At 42.2% G+C, this 27,400-nt stretch overlaps 1 protein-coding gene across 1 annotated transcript in view; it reads right to left on the bottom strand.

Annotated features, from left to right (window-relative positions):
• zdhhc1 (zDHHC palmitoyltransferase 1) overlaps positions 1-27,400 on the bottom strand; it is a 118,176-nt gene that overhangs the window by 55,535 nt on the left and 35,241 nt on the right. The window contains exons 5-9 of the mRNA XM_072518372.1: positions 22,065-22,240; positions 19,837-19,938; positions 13,910-14,034; positions 11,340-11,495; positions 3,838-3,950 (exon numbers count right to left, since the gene is read on the bottom strand). Of these exons, the coding sequence (XP_072374473.1) occupies positions 3,838-3,950; positions 11,340-11,495; positions 13,910-14,034; positions 19,837-19,938; positions 22,065-22,240 (672 nt within the window). The remainder of the gene's footprint in view (positions 1-3,837; positions 3,951-11,339; positions 11,496-13,909; positions 14,035-19,836; positions 19,939-22,064; positions 22,241-27,400) is intronic.

Here is a 27,400-nt window from a genome sequence, read left to right as displayed (position 1 = left end):
TACTATTTACCCATGGAGTGACCCTCCGTCACTCACTTCAGGAGAAGGGGACATAATGTTGAAATTAAAAGTACCCAATGCCAAAGGTTGTTCTGCAGCATAATGTTATGGGCCAGGGTTTAGAGAATCCCAAAGTGTATCATGGAGTTCACCTGATCCACAACTTTTACTGGATTGTGGTATGCGGAGCACACGGCCAACTCTACAGGTGTGGTAGAGCAGAAATGGAAAAGTATTTTTTAAAGCAAAACAATGTTTATTCTATGAACTCAAGTTAACCTTTTTAAAACATAGTGAACATCTTAGCAACCATTAATTCAAATACAACCCCCAAAGAATGCAACACTAAGTCATCCAATAAGCTTTCCGTTTAACATCCATAAGACTTAAAACACCTTTTACCAGAAGCACATCAGGTTAAAGTCATTACTGTTATTAGTTTTAAATCACCAGGATCGATTTACAGTCTTTAGATTACAGAGAGAGACTCTAATACACCTTCTGCCTGTGACTGCAGCTATCCAGCTCTGAAAACAAAACTAAAACATACCCTGCACCAAACAGCCTAAAACGAAAGTAAAAAGCTGACAGACAGCCCAGCTCCACCCACTCTTTGACATCACTGCTAAACACCCATTTCTTAAGGTACATTTCTTAAGCACCCATTTCTTAAAGGTACTCTCACATGACACCTCCCCCCAAGAAAAAAATAAAAACCATCAACTTCAAGATGGTTTCATTTTCACCTTTTCACTATCCTTTAAGAAATGCACACAGTAAATATATCAGTATCAGTCTTAGAACCAATAGAACCCCTAAAATGCAGACGGTCAGCATTTGGTCCATCTAGTCTGCACCGATCTTCTGAAAAAGCACTCAACACAGGCCCACTCCTCTGCCCCTATCCCTTTAATCCCGCACATTGATCATGGCCATTCCACCTGACCTGCACATCTTTGGAAACTTAGGGGCAATTTAGCATGGCCAATCCACCTAATCTGCACATCTGAAAAGTTCAGATTTGTTCCAGCGTCCATAGTCTTTAGGGGAAGGTTTTCCAAATTTCTATTACCCTTTTTGTGAAAAGATATTTCCTGATTTTGCTTCAAAATGGCTAAGCGCTAATCGTAAGGTCACATGGCTTGTTTCTTGGTTGTACTATGCAAGGAAATAGTTTATTTGTAGTTACCGTATCAAATCCTGAAAGCATTTTAAACACCTTCAGATCACCCCTCAAACGCCTAAAATCAAGAAAATATAAGCCAAGTACAAAAACTGAACACTGCAAATGATGGAAGTGTGAAATAAAAACAGATCATCCACGGGTAATGCAGCATCAGTAGAGAGGAACAGTGTTAATGCTCTGAAAACCAGATAATAAAATTAAAATTAAAAAAGGGCATAATTGCTGGCAATGATAGTGGAGACTCCTCCTCTAGATGCTGCAGTGGCTCAACAGCCATAATGGGTGTGAGGAGGAGGAGGGGGAGCCAGGCAGTATGAAGCATGGACCTTCCTCCTCCCGTCAGGGGACGGGCGGTCTTGTTTAACTGGTCGTGCTCCAGCCAGAAGTTTCCAGTTGGCTTGGAAAGGCTTATTAATTACCTCAATTGGCTATCCACTGCTTGCAAGCAGGTAGCCACTCTGCCCTCAAGCAGCCTTCCTGAAGACAATTCAATGGCAGATGTTGCCAAGGAAGGTGTTTGTTTTTTTTAAAAACAGGGCTGTGCACTTCTTGCTCTGCCCCATCTAGCCTCAAAAAGCCTGCCCAACATTTCAGGTTGATAGCTATCACATTTTTATAATAACCTGGAGCCCAATTAAGTTTTTAAAAATCTGTATTTACACATTGAAATACTTTCAGGTGTCCTCCATTCTCTTAAGATTCTTATTGCTTAGGACATATTGCCTTTGCCAGTTTTACTGAAAACATGTTTCCGGTTTCTGGCATTGTATTGCAGCTTCCATCTATCCATTAATTTGTCTGTGACCTTCTGCAGTCTTCCTTAGTTTGCATAGTCCCTGAAATTGTTAATACAAATGGAAATACTAGAGATGTTCATGTGTAGATACCCAAGGGATACCATGACTCACACCATGCTAAACCAAAAACCAGCCAGCCAGACTCGGCATTAACTCAGGTTTCACTTGAGCACATATATAGACACTGATTCAAACTGTGGCGTGGTCGAGTTGGAAGGTGTTATCTTTGTAGTGTTTCACTCCATAGTTTTACATTTATTTCTGTATAGAATGACTCCAGTATCATCCTTAATCAAATGACATCTGGAATATAACAGTTCTCCCTTGTGTCATCACCATTATTTAGCCCCCAAAACAGCATAATTAAATCAGATTATTAAGTTATTATTTCATTATATTGGGGCCTTTCTGTGGACAAATTTCCTACACCACACCAGTGACTACACTTCAATATACATTGTTGATTGTATGGCATTTTGGGATGTCCTATGGTTGTCAATGGTGCTGCACAATGCAAGTTCTTTCTTGCTTCTTTCACTATTCTTGAGCCATATTATTTGTTAAGACAAAGGAAAGGGTAGGAGTACAGGCAATATAAAATAAAGTATAGAGTTCTAAAGGGGGTCGATGTAGGAGTAGAGGGTGCTGGAGGTATATATGCATAAATTGTTAAGATGGCAGGGTAGGTTGAGAAAATGGTTAATGAGAGAAATGCTTTATAACTTGAAGCACAGAGTACAAAAGCAAGGGAATTATGGTGAATCTTTGCAAACTATTGGTTTGGCATCAACTGGAGTATGGTGTATAATTTTTGGCACCTTACTTAGGATGCAAAGACACTGGAGAGAGTGAAGAAAAGATTTACAAGAATAGCTCTGGGATGAGAGATCTTAGTAATGTGGCTGGATTGGTGAAGCTGGGACTATTTTCCTTAAAGAGAAGGTTGAAAGGAGATAAATGTGTTCAAAATCATGAAGGGTCTGGACAGAGAAGATGAGGAGAAACTGCTGCCATTCACAGAAGGGTCAAGAACCAAAGGGAGCAGTTTAAAGATACTATCAAAAAATAAATCAAAGGCAACATGAGGAAAAACTTTTCTTCAAAAATCACAGCGAGTGAGTAGAATCCAGCACTGCCTGAATGTGTGGTGAAGGCAGATTTAGTTGCAGCTTTCAGAATTATCTGAAGAAAAAAGATTGCAAGACTATGGGGAAAAGACTCACCAACTTGTTCTTGCAAAGAGTCAGCATGGACAAGATGGGCTGAATAACCTCCTTCTTTGCTGTGAAGATTCTATTGTGCCATTTGTACTTTTAGTTAATTTTGTTTTATATAGGCATTAGCTTTCATTTTGTATTAAATGTTTCATTTGAAGTGATTTCCACGATTGGCTCTTCCACAGCCTCCAGTCCCGCTGACGGCAACCCCCCCCCCCCCCCCCCCCCCCCAAGGCTTCCTCGGCGGTGTGTGGTGGATTCAATGGGAAATTTAATTGATAGTGGCGGGACCAGATGATTAGCTGCCGGCCAATGGCGACCTGCTTCCCACCACCGACAAACACACTGTGGGGAGGCCAGGGAATCTCACCCAGCACTGTTGCTAGTTGAAATGAAGCGCAAGAATTATTTCCTTCAGTTGTTACCATCACCTACACTATATTATTGCAAAAGCTGCTGCAATTCACTTCCCCCTTACCTCAAAGAAAGTTGGAAAAACAGCACCATTAGTCCACCATGAATATATCAAATATTTTGGCCCTGGGAAGTTAACATTTATGGCAACAAGTGCAAGAGTACTAAACAGTGTCTAGAATTCTAATTTCCACAAATCACATTAAAACTTGAACCTTTCTACCTGATTGGATTTTAATGGAGATTCCCGTGCTTTTGGATACTTGGGTGAGACATTGGACCCTTGCCGGTGACGCTGGCGTACAATATATTCATAAGTACTTAGCCGGTTCCACACTGTCAGAAGAAAAAGGGCATTTGCACAATAATTACACTTGACAAACACATCATTTATAAAGGTGAAACATGTTCCAAAATTCACTTGTGATATTAGTAATAGATTTGGAAATATATAAATGAGATACACATGACTGCCAACTGAAAAATATATTCATGTTAATAAAATATGCTGAAAACCCTTGATATTTTTCCAAAAGAATAAAATAAAAATCTTCCCTTTATAAGACCCACCATTAGACACAGAGTTTTGAAAGTTTGTCTCAGTAAATGCTAATGTTCGTTTTGCTCCTAGCGATGTTTCAAGAGATGGCACGGTGGATAGCACTGCTGCTTCACAACGCCAGGGACCTGGGTTCAATTCCGACACTGCAAGGAAGCCAGACTTCCTCACCAGCACATAATTTAAAAATTGTAATCAGCATATTCATATAATATTGCTGATGATAAAATCATTTAAACTTTTGGGGGACAGAAACCCATATAAGAGTGTGCTTTACAGGGAAGAACAGTTTGTCAATTTAAAAATTAAACTTACAAATTGACATTCTAAAGTAGTGGGTACATCCAAAGCCTAGAATCGAATTGCTACAGTGCAGAAGGAGGTCATTCGTCCCATCGAGTCTGCACTGACCTTCTGAAAGAGCATCCTACCTTGCCCACTCCCTATCCCCATAACCGCACCTAACCTGCACATCTTTGGACTGCGGGAGGAAATTGGAGCACCCGCAAAAAACCCACGCAGACACGGGGAGGAAGTGTGAACGCCACGCGGACAGTCACCCGTCAGAATTGAACCCAGGTTTGGACATGGACTGCTTCATTATCTGAGGAGTCATGAATGGAGCTGAACATTGTGCAGTCATCCGCAAACATTCCCACTTCTGACCTTATGATGGAAGGGAGGTAATTGATGAAGTAGCTGAAGATGGTTGGGCCTAGGACACTACCCTGAGGAACTCCTGCAGTGATGCCCTGGAGTTGAGATGATTGACCCCCAGCCATCACAACCATCTTCCTTTGTGCCAGGTATGACTCCAACCAGCAGCGAGTTCCCCCCCTGATTCCCATTGTCTCCAGTGTGGCTAGGGCTCCTTGATGCCATACTCAGTCATGCTGCCTTGATGTCAAGGGCAGTCACTCTCACCTCACCTCTGGCATTCAGCTCTTTTGTCCATGTTTTAACAAAGGCTGTAATGAGATCAGGAGCTGAGTGACCTTGTGGGAACCCAAACTGAGCATCAGTGAGCAGGTTATTTCTGAGTAAGTGCCACTTGATTGCACTGTTGATGACTCCATCCAGCACTTTGCTGATGTTGGAGAGTAGACTAATAGGGTGGTAATTGACTGGGTTGGATTTATCCTGTTTCTTGTGTACAGGACACACCTGGGTAACTTTCCACATTGTCAGGTAGATGCCAGTGTTGTAGCTGTATTGGAATAGCTTTGCTACGGGTGCGGCAAGCTCTGAAGCACAAGTCTTCAGCACTATTGCTGGGATATGGTCAGCGCCCATAGCCTTTGCAGTATCCAGTGCCTTCAGTCGTTTTTTGATATCATGTGGAGTGAATCGTATTGGCTGAAAACTGACATTTGTGATGCTGGCGACCTCCGGAGGAGACTGGGATGGATCATCCACTCGGCACTTCTGGCTGAAGATTATTGCGAATGCCTCAGTCTTGTCTTTTGCACACATGTACTGGGCTCCTCCATCATTGAGGTTGGGGATATTTGTGGAGTCTCCTACTCCAGTGAGTTGTTTAATTGTCCACCACTACTCATGGCTGGATGTGGCAGGACTATAGAGCTTAGAGCTGATGCGTTCGTTGTGGAATCGCTTCGCTCTGTCTATTACTTGTTGCTTATGCTGTTTGGCACGCAAGTAGTCCTATGTTGTAGCTTCACCAGGTTAACAACTCATTTTTCAGTATGCCTGATGTCGCTCCTGGCATGCTGTCCTTCATTGAACCAGGGTTGATCTCCTGGCTTTGTGGTAATGGTAGAGTGGGCGATATGCCGGGCCATGAGGTTGTGGTTGAATCCAATTCTGCTGCTGCTGATGGCTGCCCAGTCTGGAGTTGCTCGATCTGATCAAAGTCTATCCCATTTAGCACGGTGGTCGTGCCACACAACACGATGGAGGGTATTTCCCATACCATCCCCCAGAATTGTTTTAGTTTTATGTTGCCTCTATTTGCATTTCAGGTTGTGTGGTTACAGTGCCCACAACTGCTACCGTTTCGAACGACAAGGGCAGCAGAAACATGGGAACACCACCACCTGCAGGTTCCTCTCCAAGCTAATCACCATCCTGACTTGGAAATATATCGCTGTTCCTTCGCTAGATCAAAATCCTGGAACTCCCTCCCTTCACAGAACTGTGGGTGTACTTGCACCATATGGACTACAGCAGTCCAAGAAGGCAGCTCACCACCATCTTCTCCAGGGCAATTAGGGATGGGCAATGAATGCTGGCCTAACCAGCAATGCCTGCATACCATGAATGAATTTTTAAAAATTGGTTGGTGGTTATCTTCTTGTGCGGTTATTAAATGCTCTTTTACTTAAAAAAAGAACAATCTCAGAATGAATGCATGGCTCACAAGGTCGAAAGTTTCGACAAACTGAGGGAAGCAAAGAGTCAAGCACATCGGTGTAGGACTGGAGTAACAAAGTGAAACCGATAGAAGGACAGCAGGGTTTATTTCTTAAAAATCATTTGCTGGGCGGCATGGAGGCACAGTGTTTAGCACGGCTGTCTCACGGCGCCAAGGACCCGGATCACTGTCCATGTGGATGTTATAACCTGCCTGCTTACCATTGGCTGGGGACCAATGACAGTCCCACAATCCTGTGGGAGTATGAGTTTCCCCAATGAGGGGGGGGGCGGAGAAATCATTAGCAGACTCCCTGTATAAATAAAGCTGGCCAGTATGGAACCAGCAGGAAGGAGTAAGCAGCAGGCGAAGTTGCTGCTGTATATATATATATATATATATATATTATTGTAAATAAATGTTATTTCTTTGTATCCTTGAAATTCGTGCTGGATTCTTCGTGGCCCTCGCAAAACTGGCGACGAGGGTTAAAATTTTTGTTGGATACTGGTTGGAAGTTGTTTTCTATTACACCATGCCTCTGTACGGACGTTTGGATGTTTTTGATGCTGCGCTGGAAAGCTGGAACCAGTACGCACAACGGATGCGTTACTATTTCCGGGCAAACAATATCACCAAAAACGAGCGCCAGGTGGTCATATTGCTCACCGCCTGCGGCCCGCATACGTTTGGGGTGATTAGGAGCCTTACGTACCCAGCTGCGCCGGACACCAAAACGTTTGATGAACTTGTGAATTTAGTGGGGCAGCATTTTAACCCAACCCCATCCACGATAGTCCAACATTACCGGTTTAATACCGCTGAGAGGACCCCAGGAGAATCCCTTGCCGACTTTCTATCCAGGCTACGCAGGATTGCAGAGTACTGTGACTATGGTGAGACCTTGTCAGAAATGTTACGCGTTTCCCACTTATTGTGGTGCGCGGCCATGGGCCCAGCTTGTTGGGTCGGGACTGGTTGCGCCATTTGCGCTTGCTGTGGCAGCACATCCTCCAAACAGTTTCTGGAGGGTTGACCGAGGTGCTAGGACGATACCCAGATGTATTCCAGCCCGGTTTGGGGAAAATAAAAGGGGCCGTAGCCCGTATCCAAGTCGCACCAGGAGCCAAGCCGCGCTATATCTCTACGCGAAGCTTGCAGGTGGATTCTCGTTCACAAAATTAGATATGAGTCACGCCTACCTACAGTTGGAGCTGGACCCTGCCTCCCGACCATATGTAACGATTAATACACACCGGGGCCTGTATGAATATACACGTTTGCTCTTTGGAGTATCCTCTGACTGCGCTATTTTTCAACGCGTTATGGAGGGCATTTTGAGAGGTTTACCGCGTGTCGCTGTCTACTTAGATGACGTTTTGATCACAGGGTCGTCGGAGCAGGAACATTTGGAAAATCTGGAGGCTGTCCTTAGACACTTTTAGGAGGCTGGAGTCCGTTTACGTCGCACAAAGTGCGTCTTTCAGACGAAGGAAGTAGTCTACCTGGGTTATCGGGTGGACTGCGAAGGTTTGCACCCCGTCGCAGAGAAGGTGCGCGCGATTCAACAGGCCCCCGCCCCGACTGACATTTCGCATCTTCGTTCTTTTCTCGGCCTCATAAACTATTACGGGAAGTTCCTCCCCAATCTGGCAACTGCGCTGGCCCCGTTGCATCTTCTGCTAAAGAAAAATCACACCTGGGTCTGGGGTCAGCCGCAAGAAACCGCTTTCCGGCGGGTAAAGCAACAATTGTCGTCGTCTGGGTTACTAGCCCACTATGATCCTGGAAAGCCTTTGCTTGTCACATGTGATGCATCCCCGTATGGTATTGTGGCCGTCCTGACCCACAAGCTGGAGAACGGGGCCGAGCGGCCGATAGCATTCGCCTCCCGCACATTGACTGCAGCGGAAAAAAAGTACACGCAGATCGAGGAGGGGGGGCTGGCAGTGGTCTTTGCGGTGAAACGTTTCCACCAGTACGTGTATGGCCGCCACTTCACTATCGTGACTGATCATAAGCCCCTGCTGGGACATTTCAGAGAGGATAAGCCAATACCGCCCATTGCTTCCGCACGGATCCAGCGCTGGGCTTTGTTGCTCGCTGCATACGAGTATTCTCGGAGGACAAACCAGGAACGCAGATAGCGAATGCCGACGCACTGAGCCCATTGCCTTTATCGACCAGCCCCATGTCGACCCCCACGACCGGTGAGGTGGTTGCAACCCTAAATTTTATGGACACCTTGCCTGTCACGGCATCACAGATCCATGAGTGGACCCAGACGGAGCCAGTCCTGTCAAAGGTTCGGCACATAGTCCTGTATGGTGGGCAGCATAGACAGCTCCCAGGCGAGTTGCGGGCATTTTCCTCCAAGCTGTCAGAATTCAGCGTGGAAGACGGCATTCTCTTGTGGGGGACGCGTGTGATTGTCCCGGAAAAGGGTCAGGAGCTGATACTAAGAGACTTGCACAATGGGCATCCAGGTGTGACCAAAATGAAAATGTTGGCCCGGAGTTATGTTTGGTGGCCAGGCCTCGACGCCGACATTGAGAAGATGGCCCAAAACTGCTCCATTTGTCAGGAGCATCAGAAGCTTCCGCCGGCCGCGCCCCTACATCACTGGGAATGGCCAGGGCGGTTTTGGGCGCGCTTGCATGCGGATTTTGCCGGCCCTTTTCAAGGATCCATGTTCCTTTTATTAATCGACGCCCAGTCTAAATGGCGAGAGGTGCATAAGATGCTCGGCACAATGTCCTGCGCAACAATTGAGAAGATGCGTTTATCTTTTAGTACGCATGGCCTCCCCGAGATGCTGGTCACGGATAACGGCACTCCATTCACCAGTGAGGAGTTTGCGAGGTTCATGAAGATGAACGGCATACGCCATATCCGCACTGCCCCATTCCACCCGGCATCAAATGGGTTGGCGGAGCGCGCAGTGCAGATATTCAAACGAGGCCTAAAGAAGCAGTCTTCCGGGTCACTGGACACGAGACTGGCTCGCCTTTTGTTTTCATATAGGACCACCCCCCATGCGGTGACTGGGGTAGCTCCCGCAGAACTCCTAATAGGCCGGAGACTTCGCATCCGCCTTAGTATGGTTTTCCCGGACATTGGCGCAAAATTACGCCGCACACAAGAACGGCAGGGACAGGGATTTTCTCGGCATCGGCCGATTCGGCAGTTTGTGCCCGGTGACCCAGTGTTCATTCACAATTTTGCTGGTGGTGCCCAGTGGGTCCCGGGCATAATCTTTTGCCAAACGGGCCCTATATCTTACCAGGTGCAAGCCCAGGGTCGTCTCCTGCGCAAACATGTACACCACGTTCGGTCCAGAAGACTATCCCTTCCAAAGATTCCCCGCCCCCGGAGCTCATTTCTACAGCCACAGACCAGAGACAATGGAAAGTAGTCCTCACAATCTTCCTCTGGTGCCTCACTCAAAGCCTGCGCAGGTCGTTACAGAACCGCGTGGAGATAGAGACGCCGAGATGACAGAGGCAGCAGACTCTGACTCCGAGGTGGAGACACAGGATGCATCAGAGGGGGAATCCTTGGGCCCATGGGCCGTGGATGTACAACCGTTACGCCGTTCATCACGGAAGCGCCGGTCTCCGTCTCGTTACACGCTGCCTGATCCAGCGCCTCGTGCAAATGATGTCCGGCCTGCGGCAAAACGAGTCCGACGCCCTCCTTCGCCAGGGTCTTCGGTGGATTCCTTGGACTTTGTGGGGGAGGGATGTTATAACCTGCCTGCTTACCATTGGCTGGGGACTAATGACAATCCCACAATCCTGTGGGAGTATGAGCTTCCCCAATGAGGGGGGCGGAGAAACATTAGCAGACTCCCTGTATAAATAAAGCTGGCCAGTTTGGAACCAGCAGGAATGAGTAAGCAGCAAGCGAAGTTGCTGCTGCTGTTGTATATTTATATTATTGTAAATAAATGATATTTCTTTGTATCCTTGAAACTCGTGCTGGATTCTTCGTGGCCCTCACAAAAGTGGAGTTTACACATTCTCCCCGTGTCTGCGTGGGTCTTACCCCCACAGCCCAAAGATGTGCAGGGTAGGTGGATTGGCCAGGCTAAACTGCCCCTTAATTGGAAAAACTGAAAAAAAATATTGTTTAAAAAAAATAATTTGCAAACCAGTTTAACACTTCTACATACTTAAAATCCTCTTTCAAATTCAACTGCCATGCATAGATTTGAATTCACATAACTGGATTATTAGTTCAGATTTCTAGCCCAGGAACATAATTGTTACAATACCAAATCCATAGAGCAAATATGCCAATGTGACACCATTTCCTCCTTCTTCACTATTAGCATATAGAGACAATATGAGGAAATCTCATTCAGAAACACCATGCAATTTTGAAGTCTGCAATACCCAGTTCCCTTGAAATAGCACAGAAATGGTAGGAATCAAATTACTGTTTTCTAACACAATACGGTTCATACATTAACGTTAGTTCTTGTGATGGTGTCGGACAAATTCCTAACACTCTTATGGTAAAGTAGTATAATCCTGCCTCCCTGTGGCGAATGCTTCAGATTCAACATTCTAAACCTCAAATTATTTTCTCTAGTCTGTCAAATTGAGGAGCTAATTAACAGATTTGCGCAACTGTATGGCACTGAAACTTTACCAAGCCTAATATTCAAAACAAACTACATAAAAATTCTTTAACATCTAATTTAAAGCTTAAAAGGAAAGCTGAATTGCTTTAACAATGCAGTAAGAATCCTATTGATAAACTAAGTACAGTCTTGTATATTACTTACTGAGGTAGACGTGGAAGCACAGAAGTTGACCCAAAAGTGACACTGAAATCAGACCTAGTAGAACAGTCACTGCAGTCACAGTAAGAATGACACTGGCAGTAGTACGAATAGGGGCATGGGGAAGAAATGCAAGCCAGATATTTGTATCATTTATAGCTGTTAAAATAAAAAAGGTATAAAATGATTCATTAATTGAAAATAAATTCCACGTAGTTTTCTCCAAACTTTCATGCTTCCCCATGGTTTAGGGTCTAATTACAAGTTTCAGGACAGCTAAACCTCCACTTAATGCACTCCAATTATCAGTATTTCTGATTATCCATCACAATTGTTGCAGGACAAAGCCGTAAGCACATGTTGCCTCTCATATATGTCAATGTTTCTTTTGTAATTTGTGGTCCTAATCCTGGTCTTGGGTCTTGGTGGATATAACAATGTATTGTTTAGCTCTATTGTACTTGCTTCAAAATTTTGATACCTACTGTTTCATTTCTATTAGACCACAATTTTGAAGATGCCATTATTTTCCAATTTCTAATGGGATAATAGAGTCCATCTCCATCAAAGGGATTTTGATAATCAAAATCAATGGAGTTATTCGGAAATGTACCGTTAGATCTGAGGTAAGCAGCCATGCATAGACGGTAGTTTAGAAAAGCACAAGAGGTTTATTACTGGTTACAGTCAAACACCACCACTCCCCGGAAGGTCTCTTTCCACGACCTGCACCCAGATTGGGATTTTTATACCAGAGGAGCTACTCCTGTTAAGGGGAAACCCCGCCCTATTACCATGGAAGTTCGTATTTCCTGGAGGGCATGGGGAATCTGATGGTTCCTATCCCGTGACCTCCGCTGGGGTTATAACATGCACAATAAGGAATAAGTTAAATTGATTTAAGTCTTTTACTTGGACAACTAGAAGATTGCATGTACAGAATGCAAAAATGATTCTTGGAAGTTTACCCCAAGACAAAAGCATATTTTTGAGCTTTATAGCTAAAATGCAACAAATTGGGTTAACAATTAAAGATGTGGTCATATAATATTTTCACAGCGATGCAAATGGAGGTGCATTAGCTCACATTAATGTTCATACAAACAAAGGCAAAGAACACACACAAACACAGCTTGTTACTGTTAATTCAAAGCCAACATTTGTTTTTTAAAAATCAGATCATCTAGGAATGGAAATTTAGTGCAGGAAACATTTCCACATAACTTCAATGTAAATTGAATTAAGTAATTTGAAATGAAGATTGCATGTACATACAATTACAAGTTTAATCCTAAAGAAAAATACAATATACATAATTATCTTCTTAAACAGAAGGGATTTTCAACATGAGCATAAAGCCTGACAGAAGAAGAGGAAGCCACTGACTATGCTGGTATTGCTCCAGGAATGCTAGGAACTTGTGGGATGAGAGACTTCCATGTTGTTTTCATTGTTTTTTGGTAGATATTTATAAAATCTTGGTTATAAATGCTACTTGATTCATAAACACAAGTTATTCGTACCTTGCTAGGTCAGGCACAACTGAGGACCCTAGCGTTAGAAATTAAGAATTCTGAATTTAAAGATTTTATTTAGAGGGCTTTATACCTTGAAATCTGAAAATCCTGCACTGTGTTCCAACCAATGGTACTTGTCCTCCATGCAAGATGTGAGAGTTCAAAACAAAATTGGGTGAGATCTCATGAGCATACTCATCAAGAGTCACAAAAAAAAAGTCTCTGATTGTAAAGAAATAATCTGTGACTGATGAGCAAAAAGTGGCGTAATACTCATATCTGTTCAAAAAATAAATGTCCTCAGAATGTTTATGAAACCACAAATGAATAAGCATCTATTTGCTCAGGTAAATGTATATTGACAGTTGCAATTTAAAAATGAAATCCTTTGAGGCTACTTTTCCAAATTGCGTGACGTTTCAAAAATAAGTACATAATAGGCACAGATATTCCAAAAATATCTTGCTTTATGACATCTCATAGTATTAGTAAAAACCCTGATGGTTCTACATGAAATTATGTAGCAAAGAACCATTTAGCTAATTTCACTCAGTGGAGCTGCAGTGAGTTTATAATTGGTCTCCGGGTGTTAATTGTATAAATTAAGATTAAATGTATAAGATGGGAGGGCACTCTTTGGATAGTTACTTGCGCACAGAAATCTATTGACACTCGTGGTGAATTGTGGAGTTTGGGGCCATACATTCTTAATGTCTCACTTTGTAAATAAATCTAAAACAGTGTAAAGATCGACTTCTGGTCTCCTCCTTCGCCAACTGGCTGTCAGAGGTTTGGCCGTCAGAGGTTTAACACACGGTTCAGGGGCTAGGGGGAAAAATAAAATTTGCCAGTGCTCCCACTCAATTATTATTTAGTGACCCGAGTAAGGAAGTGAGAAAAGGACAGAAAAGAGAGAAAAACATTTAACATAGAACCAAACTATTTAAATATCTCTCATGTTGTTCAGACTCAGTTTACATGCAATTAAAATAGGCATCAAAATAACATGCTTGCACAGAGAGCAGTCACACATTATGTGGACATACTGAAACTTACTTGTAAATTTCTGATTGGTGCGAAGCACATTTGCATCAACAAAGTACTCAATAAACACAAAGGATGCAATGCAGACAATCACCAGAATGCCAAGGACAGCAGAGATAACACAGTTCAGGAAATGCCTAGATGAGAAAACAAGAGATTAAACATAATACTGTACAATATGAAATACATGGAACCACATAATGCTAATTAATTTACAATAAGATTGCAATATCTCCACTTCTCACCAAAACACATTGATAATAGTGTTCTGATGTCACAGATAAAAAATTAACTAAATGGGCAAACATACTGTGTTGTATAAAGGATAACTGTTTTTAGCAAAGACTGAGAAACATAAAATTTTACTTCAATATATTTCAGAACCTTCTTCGGTGATCATGCACTAATGGGTATGATTATCCACTAAGAAACGATATGTCACTGGTCATGGGTTCTTGCATGGTTGAGGAGCCCAATCCTCAAGCCGCATCTTCGACCGTATGCTTGGGAGGTGGGATCGGTCCTTGAACTCTAGTCCGCTGGCATTCCTTTCTCAGGCTCCTTCTCCGGCCCTCCCCTTGCCATCGTATTGTGTCCCTTCAATTAGGAAATTCCTCTCAATTAGGTCTCCCAGGTGTTCATGTCTATGATGCATTTCTTGAAGTAAGCCTTCAGGGTATCTTTGAAGCACTTCCTTTGTCCTCTTCTTGCTTGGAAGCCTTCCTGGGGCAAAGATTTGCTTTGGCGATCGGGCTCTGGACATCCTAAACACATGGGTGGCCCAGTGGAGTTGGTTTTGGAAGATCATGGCCTTGATACTGGTGCTCTTGGCTCCTTCAAAGAGCTCTCTCCTCCCAGCTGATGCAAAGAATCCATTTCAGATGTCATTGATGATATTCTCCAGGTCCTTGCGGTGGCAGCTGTACATAGTCCACGTTTCTGAGCTGTATAGAAGAGGTGGGAAGACGACCACCTTGTCCACGAGGATCTTGGTGTCACCACAGATTTTGCGCTTGTAAAACACTCTTGTCCTTAGGCCTCCGAAGGAGGCGCTTAGGGATTGGGTACGATGTTGGATCTCTGCATTGATGTCAGCCCGAGGAGAGGTCGCCCCCGGGTATGGGAAATGTTCCACGTTTCTCCATTGATCTTGATGGAAGGAGACACCGGTCTTGCCCTGGAGAGGGTTGGTAATGGGCTCGATTCTTCGAGGCTGAGGCTGATTCTTTGGCATGCTTCCACGAAGTTGTCAAGCATGGCTTGGAGATTCTCTTCTGAGAGAGTGGAGATGGCGTTCATCCACATACTGAAGTTCCACGAGCGATGTCAGTGTCGGTTTCTTCTTGGATTACAACTGGTTGACGCTAAAAGGTTATTCGTCCATCCTGTAGATGATGTCCACTCCACTGGGCAGCTTGCTCTTGACAAGGTGAAGGATGGTGGCAATTAAGATGGAGAAACGGGTGGAAATGATGATACATCCCTGCTTGATCCTAGTCTTAACTTCAAAAGGTTTCTGTTTTATTTCTGTCGGTGAGGACTGGGGACTGCCGCCAACATCTTGTCGTAGAGGATGTTGATGAATTTCTCTGGAAAGCTGGCCTTTAACAGAATCTTCCATAGCATTTCTTGATTGACTGAATCAAAATCCTTGGTCAGATCGATGAAGGCCAGGTAGAGTGGTCAGAATAAATTTCAGATTAAAATAAATATAATAAAATAATATTCATAAAACATTATTAAAAAATGTCCTGGTTTAAATACTGAATTACTGAATGCCCTTGGTAGCTTTGAAAATAGAAACTGGGTGTTTTCAAAAATGAAATTTAAATGATTATCACACAATTCAATTATTGTAAGGATAAGCCTTCAACTTGCTATTCGGTGCAAACCATTTTACAGCCATAGTCACAGTATGAAATTTCAGTCAGCAGACCTCCTTGGTGAGCTGTATACATTCAGCACTCCATAAAATGAAAGAGCATCGGGTAGTGGAAATAGAATGCATAGAGTGCCATATGCCTACAAAAGTGATTTTAGAAAAGATAAATCATTTGCAGTATATTTTAAATTAAATACTAGTTTTTCACTAATATCCCCAAGTTATCGAGGAATATGATACACTGCAGTGCTCCACATGTATTGCCATAATGGTAAAGATGCTGAACAAAACAACTGAACCATACTACAGTTTCAGAGCAGATATTTGGCCTGATTCAAAGCATCCAGAGAAGGAAATGGGGTTGAATAATTAAGGTACTAGACTAAACTGCAACAGTAACTGGAAAAAAATGGGTGGGCTGCAAATCAAATACATTGAACTTGATGTCAAAAAATGTATTGAAATATTCAGTTAAAGGCATTTAAAATATTTGACACCATGTGTATGGACCTCAAGATCAGTGAAATACACTGCATATCTCTGGCCCGCTTCTTTGACCAAAATGAGAGGAAGAAACAATCACACATGAGCAAGCTTTTTAAAATAATACCCCAAAGGATGTTAAATGAAAATATATAATGTCAAACAAAACTTCTGCTGAAATGAGCAAAAGCAGAGCAAAATGACACCCACTGTTACACAATCGATTGGATGAGCATAACATGACCAACCCCCGAAGCTTGGTTCACTGTTCAAGTAGTGGCCCCAGGTCAACCAGATCTCAGAACCAAATGGACAATTACTAGCCAACTCGGTTTTCACACATTTATCAATTAAGTACCTTCAAAGTTTACATTTTGCATCAGTTTCAAAATTATCTTTTACATTACATTCCTCTGTCAAGTTACTTCTACAAAGATGTATGCTTGTATTCAATTGTTAGACCAAGTAACATGGAGCTGAGGTGCCGAGTTAATATTACCACTGCTATTAATTCATAAAAATGAACAAAGCAATAATTTATCTCATTTTATATTTTTTAGCTTAACAACCCTAGGTCTGTGCAAATACAAACACTCTTGACAAGGAGAAATTCAAAAACTTCAGTGATAATACCTTCCACATAAACTGCGACCTTCCAGGGTGTTTGATGGAATTATTTTTACTTCTTAATCATTTTATCTCTGTTTTTGTTAGGTATGATTTGAGAGTGTATGGGATGAATAATTGGATTTCCAGAAAACAAATACAATTGGAAGAGCCATGAACAAGAATAAGGAGGTTTAACAAAGTGAGGCATGAAGCAAGACAAACGGGGCAGGAAATGGGGTCGATTAATTAAGGTATTGGGCTAAACTGGAAAATTGTGTGGGCTGCAAATCAAACATATTGACCTTGATGTCTTAAAGTTCCCACATTATGCAAAGCTCTGCAGCAAAATCATTAAGTTAGATATACCTCAATATTTCTACTGATAAATGACGAGGTTCAATTGTTCTAAAAGCAAAATACTGTGGATACTAGAAATCAGAAATAAAAATTAAAAATGCTGGAAACGCTCAACAGGTCAGACAGCATCTGAAGATAAAAACAGCTGACGTTTCAGATTGTGACCTTTCATTGGAACTTTCTGATAATAATAACGGACAATTTTCCATTTTGCACTTTCCAGTGTTATTCAATGATAACAAGTGGGCATTTGTAATGAGTTTCTCCTCCCACACGCAGTAAAAGCAATTTACAATAAATTCTAAGCGGACTGGCAAAATATGATTAAGATTTTGATGAATGTAAATTTCTGATCCTGGCCCAATATTTCTCTCCTGAAAACTCTGGCACTGGTCTCCTATTTCCACAAGCAGCCTATTTTTACTATAATTCTGATGAATGTTAACTTTTCTTTCTCTCCACATATGTCATGAATCCAGAATATTCTGTTTTTATTCTGGAGTATAGCCTCATTGGTCCATATGTTCATGCTATCGGAAACTCTGAATTACAAGGAGTCTAAAGCTCATAGATAACTGTAGCAAGACAGGACTTTGGCTACCAGTCTGCTGAGGCTTTGAACCCCAAATCCATGAATGGAAGGGAAGATAGATCCTGCACCATTTACACTGCTTTGCGAATTCGGTGGCCATTGATCTTCTTATTGAAGGAATTAATTCCTTCAATAAGACCACCAAGATATTTTAAGATACATAATTTATTCATGTTGCTACAGCCAGTTTCCAAACAGAGTCGCCAAGGGCAGTGGGGAGCCTCAGGGAATTGGAAAATATACAAAGAAACAATTCACAAATAAAGTAATAGTTTGGTACAAGTAAGAATTAATTTACAACATACAAGTCAGGTTTCAATCAGGCTCAGGATCTGGGGGCAGTTAACTAATCTCAGCCTGGTCTAATGTAGCTCTGCTAAATTCTTACTTTGAGGTTTCACAAATCATTCATATCCAATTGTAAAATGGAGTCTTTCTCCCTAATTAGATGTGCAGCTAACTTGAGTTATGGTTTATTTCCCGATAAAAAAAACGAGTGCCAGAGGTGGTAAGTTTCGCAATGACGCACTAGAAGTGAGGCTAAGTCATGCATTCTGAGTTTCATTAACCGACCTGGAAGTCCTTCATGCTGACACTGCATTCCAAAAGCAGAAAATCTTCCATTCTCCAGCCCAAAAATGTATTGATTTTATATATGTAGACACATAATGCACAGCCATTTGTTTCGCACATTAATTTGAGAGAGATCTGGAACACAACATTCTAGATAATGATGGAAATGGATTATGTAAAGCTCAGATGCAGGGCAAGTCCAAATTCCACTCAAGGATTTGAGCAAAAAAAACAAGGCTGGCACTCCAGTATGGAGGGAGACTTTCTGAAGAGACTTTAAACTGAGGCCACTGTTGCCTTTTCAGGTGAAAGTAAAATAACACACAACACAAGTAAGCAGAGCAGGGGAGTTACCTCAGTGCCCTGGCCAACACTTACCCCGCAATTAAAATCACAAAAATAAAGTATGTGGCCATCACACTTTGTGCAAATTGGCTACTGCATTTCTTCCATGACAACAGTGGTGATATTCCAATTAAAGTACTTTATCAGCAAGACATTTGGGAAGTCATGTGATTGTAAAATTTGTTTTCTGAATGTAGTTCTTAAAAAAAAGAGACCCTTAACATATTGAAGTAAAATTCAAATGCTATTTAATGTTAGGAACTAGGTTGTAATTTCCATGTGTCAGGAATTGGAGCATAGTGATTGTGTTACTGGTGCAATCCAGAGACCGCGATCAATGATATGGTGACAAAAGTTAAAATCCCACCACAGCAGCTGGAGCATTTAAAACTAAGTTGATTTAAAAAATCTGGAATAAAAAGCTAGCATCAGTAATGGTGACCAGACTTTTTAAAATCCAGTTGGCTCACAGGTGTCCTTCTGGGAAGGAAATCTGTCCCCTCACATGTGGTCTAACAAACATGTGGTTGATTTACAGCAATGTGATTCGACTCTCAAAGGTCTTCTGAAAATGCCTAGCAAGCCATTCACTTAATTAGGGATCAACAATACAGCACGGTAGCACAGTGAGTAGCACTGTTGCTTCACAGCGGCAGGGTCCCAGGTTCGATTCCCAGCTTGGGTCACTGTCTGTGTGGAGTCTGCACATTCTCCCCATGTCTGTGTGGGTTTCCTCCGGGTGCTCCGGTTTCCTCCCACAAGTCCCAAAAGACATGCTGTTAGGTGAATTGGACATTCTTAATTATCTCTCTGTATACCCAAACAGGTGCCGGAATGTGGCGACTAAGGGCTTTTCACAGTAACTTCATTCAGTGTTAATGTAAGCCTTCTTGTGACAATAAAGATTATGAAACTGGCTATGCCAGTAATGTACACATCCCATGATGAAAACAAAAATTCACATTGTTCAATTAAATCAATATCATGTAACACAGTTCAATTCATTTATCATTCTAGATTAATTTTAATCACAAGTGCATTAAAACATTAGAGGCATTGTACTACTCTATCAACTTGTGACAAAAGAATCAGACTTACCAGTAATTCCTGCCCCCTACACAATTGTTGAGCCATTTACAATGGTGATCAAATGCAGCTACACACTTGTTACACTGACTGCAGTGTTTGGACTTCAAACCCCTGTGAACCAAATATAATACAAATCTGTAATTAGATTTTAACAGTTTATAAAGACGAATAAGCGATTTTGGAATTTGTTCACAAAAGGTCCCTGGTGTACCATCAAATGCTGAAATACAAGCAAAAACAACAACTTGCATTTATATAGTGACTTCAACGTAGTTAAATGTCCACAGGTGCTTCACGACAGCAATACGAAACGACATTGGACACCGAGCCACACATTAGGGCCAAATAATCAATAACTTGGTCAAATGGGGCAGCACGGTAGCACAGTGATTAGCATTGTTGCTTCACAGCTCCAGGGACCCGGTTTAGATTCCCGGCTTGGGTCACTGTCTGTGCGGTGTCTGCACGTTCTCCCCGTGTCTGCGTGGGTTTCCTCCGGGTGCTTCGGTTTCCTTCCACAAGTCCCAAAAGACGTGCTGTTAGGTAATTTGGACATTCTGAATTCTCCCTCTGTGTACCCAAACAGGCGCCGGAGTGTGGCGACTAGGGACTTTTCACAGTAACTTCATTGCAGTGTTGCTGTAAAACTACTTATGACACTAATAAAACAAATTTTAAAAGAGGTAGATTTTAAGGAGTACTAGCTTTTACTGATCTGACATGTTAATGGCTATAAACAGATGAATAAGCAATGGGCTAACATATTTCATCTCCCTTTTCCTTCCTTCTCCTTTCCCTATGCATACATACTTCAATTGGCATGGGAACTTTGAGCCATTAGAGAAGTAGTCAGACTGAAGAATTCCAAATTAAATTGAAAAACAGTGCAGTTACGGCGGAGTACGGGTATCTCTTCAATGCTGCCTCCACACTTCACTGGAATAATCCTTTCCAGACATTTTGTAAAGTCATTATATGTCACACATTCTATCACTTCACATTATAAAAGCATAAATCCCACAACTGTTTCACTTTATTTTCCTAGCACAAGATTGATGAAACATTCCACTCCCTTCAAACCTGTTAACTGCTTTATTTATGTACCTTTATTCTATTAGTTCATTTATTTTACCCTTAAATGTTTCAAACTTTTTGCCTTTACTCTGGTACTCACCTCCTTCAGAACCCAAATCCCTTCCTCAACTGTCAAAATTTAGCACCCATCAGCACTTTCATCAGCAATGATCAATATTAATGTGAATTAAACGGCCAGCGAAAAATTCATCTTGACAAATACCAACTAGTATTTTAGTTTCAGGTGGGAGAGGAGAAAGAAACAGAGAACTGGTATGTCAAAGGAGACCACTGATTGCCATTATAATGGCAGCAAGTGGAGGAATCAATGGAATGGTGACTCAGGAAACTTATCAACCATTGTGATATCAATGGAGCTTTCAGGTCACCATTGAACTGTATACATTTGATCAGAGTCTACATGCAATCTCTGCACCGATCTGACTGTGCCACTCATGCTTTTCCAATTCTGATCTGACTGTGCCACTCATGCTTTTCCAATTCTGATCTGACTGTGCCACTCATGCTTTGCCAATTCGGTAATAGTTACAAAACCAGAGTCGCAGGGAGGCAATTTGATTTGTTCAGCTTAACAAAAAAAAAAAAAGATGATTTATGAAGCAATAATAATGCATTTTGGGGAATGGGCAATTGTGAGAGGTGCAGCATAATTTGTGGAAATAATAAAAACAAAATGCATTTCATAATGAAACAGAAACATGCATCCCCACACACCTTCCTTCACCCCATCCTCCCTCCTTCATTCCTTCCCCCATCTGCCCCCCCACCTTTCACCCCATCCCCTCCTCAGTCAAGCCCATCCCCCATATCTTCACACACCTCCTCCTCCTGCATCCCATTTCACTAGGTCTGGAACTTGCATTAACCTCCTTTCCAAAGAGAATTATATTCAAGCGAGTTGGACACACTGGTCTTTTGTTCTTTCCCCATATTCAAAATGAGGTCAGACTGGTGAGATAAAGATTGACCCTTTTCTGGCTGGAAGGCCTATGTGAAATCAGTTTGGCTAGCCTCAATTGAGTCTGCAGTGAATAGTATAAAATATTACTTAATTTAATTCTAATGGTTCATATGTTCCTATCACAGTCAATAAAGAAGCAATAGATTATTCTGTCCGACAGAATAACGTTTTAGACACTTACACATCAACTTCACAAAGATAGCAGTGATGATTTTCAATAACATGTTTATGTTTGTTGCGGTCAAACACTGGAATTCGTCTATGATAACGTTTAGCTCGAACATTTTTATCAGCTGGGTCGATGCTGGCCGAAGTCAAATGAATAACCAGGTGGAAAGTAAACATAACACCAAGCCACTGAAGAAGAACGTTAAGGTTAAACATTTCAGAATATTATACATGGTGACACTATAGTTTTATTGTAAAACTTCACATCAATTTTGGAACAAGCAAACTAAAAGATTACTATAAAGCGACTTTTGTTGACCTTAAAACTGATCATGTAAAATACATTACTGGATAATGCATAGCCACAAATTAAGACATACGTTACACAAGCAAGTCACACCAACTGCCATGTGTATCAAATATTTGGGCCGAATTGATGTTGGGTATAATTACCAAAGGATATGATAGATTTGATTTACACTGCATTAAAGCTTCTGTGGATGAAAACAATGAATAATTCTGCCATGCAAGAATGAATTCTGACATGATAATGAAGCTGTTCCAACATGGTTAAGTCATCAGGTTTCAATGTGCATTGACATATTCCAATTATTTTCTTTGACTATTCAAATTATTGGCTTTATCAAGCAATATTACGTCATATAAATATTTCATCTCTAGAAAATGGTAACCTGAGCAACAGAGTAATACTTTTCAGCAAATATGGACAGTTTATCATTCAAATGATTGAACTTCCAATTGTATCTGCTTTCGCTGTACTAAGTACAAAATAAAGGGCTAGTAATTAGTGAACAAGTGAATGTCTGTTTTGCTCAGTAATTAACAATGAGCTGACAAGATTCATATTCTAAAATCCAATACATCTCAAAAGCTGGTGAGATTATTAATTAAAAGCAAACAAATTGGCCTCCAGCCCAACAGCAAAAAAAAAGGTCACAGGACAGTTAAACTTTTAAATATGAATGTTCGGAGAATACAATTCTCTTAGATTAATAATTAAACAGAAAATCAGACTGTTTTAATTGGTAGGAATTCCACACTTAAATAAAGTTCAATGATCTCAGATCAAACATGACCGTTCTGAATGACAAATGAGCTTGAGGAGCTAAATAACTCCTGTTCCTATCGTTTTTTTGTTCTTAGTTGATTTTCTTTTACCATTCAAACAAAAAATTGAACACACTCCTAAATTATAGTTTTATAAATTATACACAACATACACCAATCGCTGTCTGGCCAGTAAAATACTAAGCAATTTATTTGTAATTTAATACAAAAGCTATTCATATCCTGCTCCAACTAATACAAATTCACCATATTTTCAATGAACTTTGTAGGACAGTTTTCCAGTTAAGTAGACAGTAAATTTAGTAAACAAATATTAGTCTTTTATGCCAAGCAGCTATTGTAAAATTTAAAATCTATCCCTTAATTACTGCTTTATTTTTCATGTTTTTGTTTCACTCAGATCTGACAGGTAACACTGTGACACGTATTACATTGAACTTGGGTGTCAATCTCGGCCCAGGTTACAAAAGTTCCACAAATCCTATAACACAAGCACTTTAAATGCATAAAAGATGAATTATACTATGAAACAAAGAGTCAACAAAGCCATAATAGGTCGAGTAGTTTCCTTCTGGCTCTATGATTCTACGCAAGCTGATGAATCCCTCGAGTATACTCTCAATGGTTCAAATGGTACCATCCTTGAAACAGTCGACCTCAAAGAAAGACTCCCCTCAGTACTTCATGTAACAATGTTTCTTGGATCAATATGTTGGGGAACCAACCAGGGAGCAGCTACTCTGGATTTGGTATTGTGTAATGAGGAGGGATTAATTGATGACCTCATAGGGAGTAGTGACCAGAGTATGGTAGCATTCAAATTCAGTCTCTCTCTCTCTCTCTCGCTCTCTCTCTGTCTCTCTCTCTGTCTCTCTCTCTGTCTCTCTCTCTGTCTCTCTCTGTCTCTCTCTCTGTGCAGAAACAAAAGCATTCAAATTCAGTTTGGGGGTGAGAAAACAGAGTCCCACACTGCATTCCGGATTAAACAAAGGTAATTACATGGGCATGAGGACAGATTTGGCCGGAGTACAATGGGAAGGAGGGCTAAATGACAGGACAGCTGATGAGCAGTGGCAGTTGTTTAAGGAGATACTCAATTCCTCAGACAAAAGTATATCCCAGTGAGGAAGAAAGATTGTAAGAGGGGTAAAAAAAAACATCCATGGCTAAATGAGGAGGTCAAGGACAATATAAAGACAAAAACTAAGGTATATCATATTGCAAAGGCCAGTGACAGGCTGGAAGATTGGGAAACATTCAAACACAAACAAAAGGATACTAAAATATAATAAAAAGATCTCAGGTAAATTACAAAAGAAAACTAGCGCAAAATATCAAAGGATAGCAAAATGGATTTGTTGTATGAAGAGAGATTGAACAGTTTTGGCCTAAAATCTCTAGAGTTTAGAAGAATGAGAGATCAAATGGAGGTATACAAGGTGATAAAAGGTATGGATAAAGTAGACATGGAACGGATGCTTCCTCTTTTGGGGCATTCTAGAATGAGAGGTCACAGCCTTAGGATAAGAGATAGCAAATTTAAAACAGAGTTGAGGAGAAACTACTCCTCCTAAAGGGTTGTGAATCTGTGGAATTCGCTACCCCAGAGTGTGGTGGATGCTGGGACAGTGAGTAAATTTAAGGAGGAATTATATATTTTGAATTGGTAATGGGTTGAAGGGTTAGAGAACAGGCTGGACGGTGGAGTTAAGGCCAGGATGAGATCAACCATGATCGAATGGCAGAGCAGACTCGATGGGCCAAATTACCTAATTATGCTCCTATATCTTATGAACTTTTATCATGAATCCAATTAGAAAGAGCAGGTATATGATTTTGGTCCAAAGGCACTGAAACTCCAACCCAGCTCAACTGATCTGAATCAAATAAAAATGCAATAATGAAATACTATGAGACTATTAGTATTGTGATAGTCCTGGAGCACACCCCATGTCAGACACCAAAACCTACAGCATCATTTGATTGAAACAACTGATTACTTTTAAATAGCATTCTTTTCCAAATAATGTATAATGCATGCAAAGATTTTTGTTTGTGAAGTCTGGCACATAAAGATTTACACCGGTGCGATTTTCCATTACCAGTGTCCCTGTCCCCCTGTTAATGACATATTGGGGTTCCTGCAGTGAAAGGTCAGGAGCTCCATTACCATCCATTTAAATATCATTAGCCGGCTTCCCCACTCTATTATCCCTCCCCCTCCCCCCGCCCAACGTGAATATTTCCTCCCTGCCAGCATGCCAACACATTGGCCGTGTTTACAAAAGGTCAGGACAAATGGAGACCTGACGACTGGTCGATGCCGGGGCTAAATGCTCATGTACAGCCCCTTGGGGGGCAGAGGGTCACTGCCCCTGGCTTCCTTTGGGGAGGTTCGGGGTGGGGTATTTGGGGAGGTTCGGGGTGGGGTATTTCTTTAAAATTTTTAAAAATTGTTTTGAGATCAGGCCACCATTTAAAAATGGCTCCCTGATCTGTCTGGGGCCAAGGTTGCTGGCAGAAGCAAGCATGACACCGAAGGACCCACCTCCAGAATTTTGTTTTGACACATTGTCAAAAAATATGGTGGGAAAAGCCAACAGTGCAGCCAGCTGTGCTTTTCCTGCCTGTGCAGGTTAGGTTGATTAGCCATGCTAAATTGCCCCTTATTGTCCAAGGATGCTTAGGTTATGTGGCGTTATAGGGGTAATGTGCTCTTTCAGAAGGTCAGGCCGAATGGCCTCCTTCTGCGCTGTAGGAATTATATGGTTCTACTTGGTCAAAAGGAGAGAAACTTCTGCCCATCATCTCGGGTATTGCAATCCTAAACCACACAGCCCACCACTGCATTACATGGGCTGTCAGGAAAATATTTCATGGGCTTTAGACGAACATGAAGAATTCATTTGAAGAAAGGGGTGGCACGGAGGCACATCGGTTAGCACTACTGCCTCAGCGCCAGCGACCCGGGTTCGATTCCAGCCTTGAGGGGCTGTCTGTGTGGAGTTTGTACATTCTCCTCATGTCTGTGTTTCCTCCGGGTGCTCCAGTTTCCTCCCACAGTCCATAGATGTACAGATTAGCTGGGTTGGCCATTATCAATGGGTAATGTGGATAGGGCGGGAGAGTGGGCCTAGGAAGAGTGTTCTTTCAGAGAGTCAGTCTAGACTCGATAGGCCGAATGGCCTCCTTCTGCACAGTAGGGATTCTATGGAATGTTGGAAAAATCATTATGGTACATCTCAGAGCGAGATGCTCAGTGATTCTCTTTGTGTCAGTTTGACATTCAGGAATTAATCATTTTATGTAATAAGCTAGCTAAAAGAGCGACAGCCACGGTCCTCCAAAGGCAATCATAACATTATGGGACCCTGAAAGACAAAGGCACGGCTGGGACAGTAACATTAGCTTTTGGATTTCGGCGGCAGCGTGCGCAGGGGCCTTCTGGAAGGTGAGTAGTTAGTTTAAAAGCTCTTACCTTTACAGGAGCAGCCCTTTGGATTTCGGCGGCAGCGGTGAGCAGGGGCCTTCTTGGAGGTGAGTAGTGAATTTAAAACCACTTACCTTTACAGGAGCAGCCCTTTGGATTTCGGCGGCAGCAGTGCGCAGGGGCCTTCTGGGAGGTGAGTAGTTAGTTTAAAAACCTTACCTTTACAGGAGCAGCCCTTTGGATTTCGGCGGCAGCGGTGCGCAGGGGCCTTCTGGGAGGTGAGTAGTTAGTTTAAAAGCTCTTACCTTTACAGGAGCAGCCCTTTGGATTTCGGCGGCAGCGGTGAGCAGGGGCCTTCTTGGAGGTGAGTAGTGAATTTAAAACCACTTACCTTTACAGGAGCAGCCCTTTGGATTTCGGCGGCAGCAGTGCGCAGGGGCCTTCTGGGAGGTGAGTAGTTAGTTTAAAAACCTTACCTTTACAGGAGCAGCCCTTTGGATTTCGGCGGCAGCGGTGCGCAGGGGCCTTCTGGGAGGTGAGTAGTTAGTTTAAAAGCTCTTACCTTTACAGGAGCAGCCCTTTGGATTTCGGCGGCAGCGGTGAGCAGGGGCCTTCTTGGAGGTGAGTAGTGAATTTAAAACCACTTACCTTTACAGGAGCAGCCCTTTGGATTTCGGCGGCAGCAGTGCGCAGGGGCCTTCTGGGAGGTGAGTAGTTAGTTTAAAAACCTTACCTTTACAGGAGCAGCCCTTTGGATTTCGGCGGCAGCGGTGCGCAGGGGCCTTCTGGGAGGTGAGTAGTGAATTTAAGTTAGTTTAAAAAGCCTTGCC

The sequence above is a fragment of the Scyliorhinus torazame genome, chromosome 10 (genome assembly GCF_047496885.1).
Source record: "Scyliorhinus torazame isolate Kashiwa2021f chromosome 10, sScyTor2.1, whole genome shotgun sequence".
Lineage (NCBI taxonomy): Eukaryota > Metazoa > Chordata > Chondrichthyes > Carcharhiniformes > Scyliorhinidae > Scyliorhinus > Scyliorhinus torazame.
This window is presented reverse-complemented; position numbering and strand designations above follow the sequence as displayed.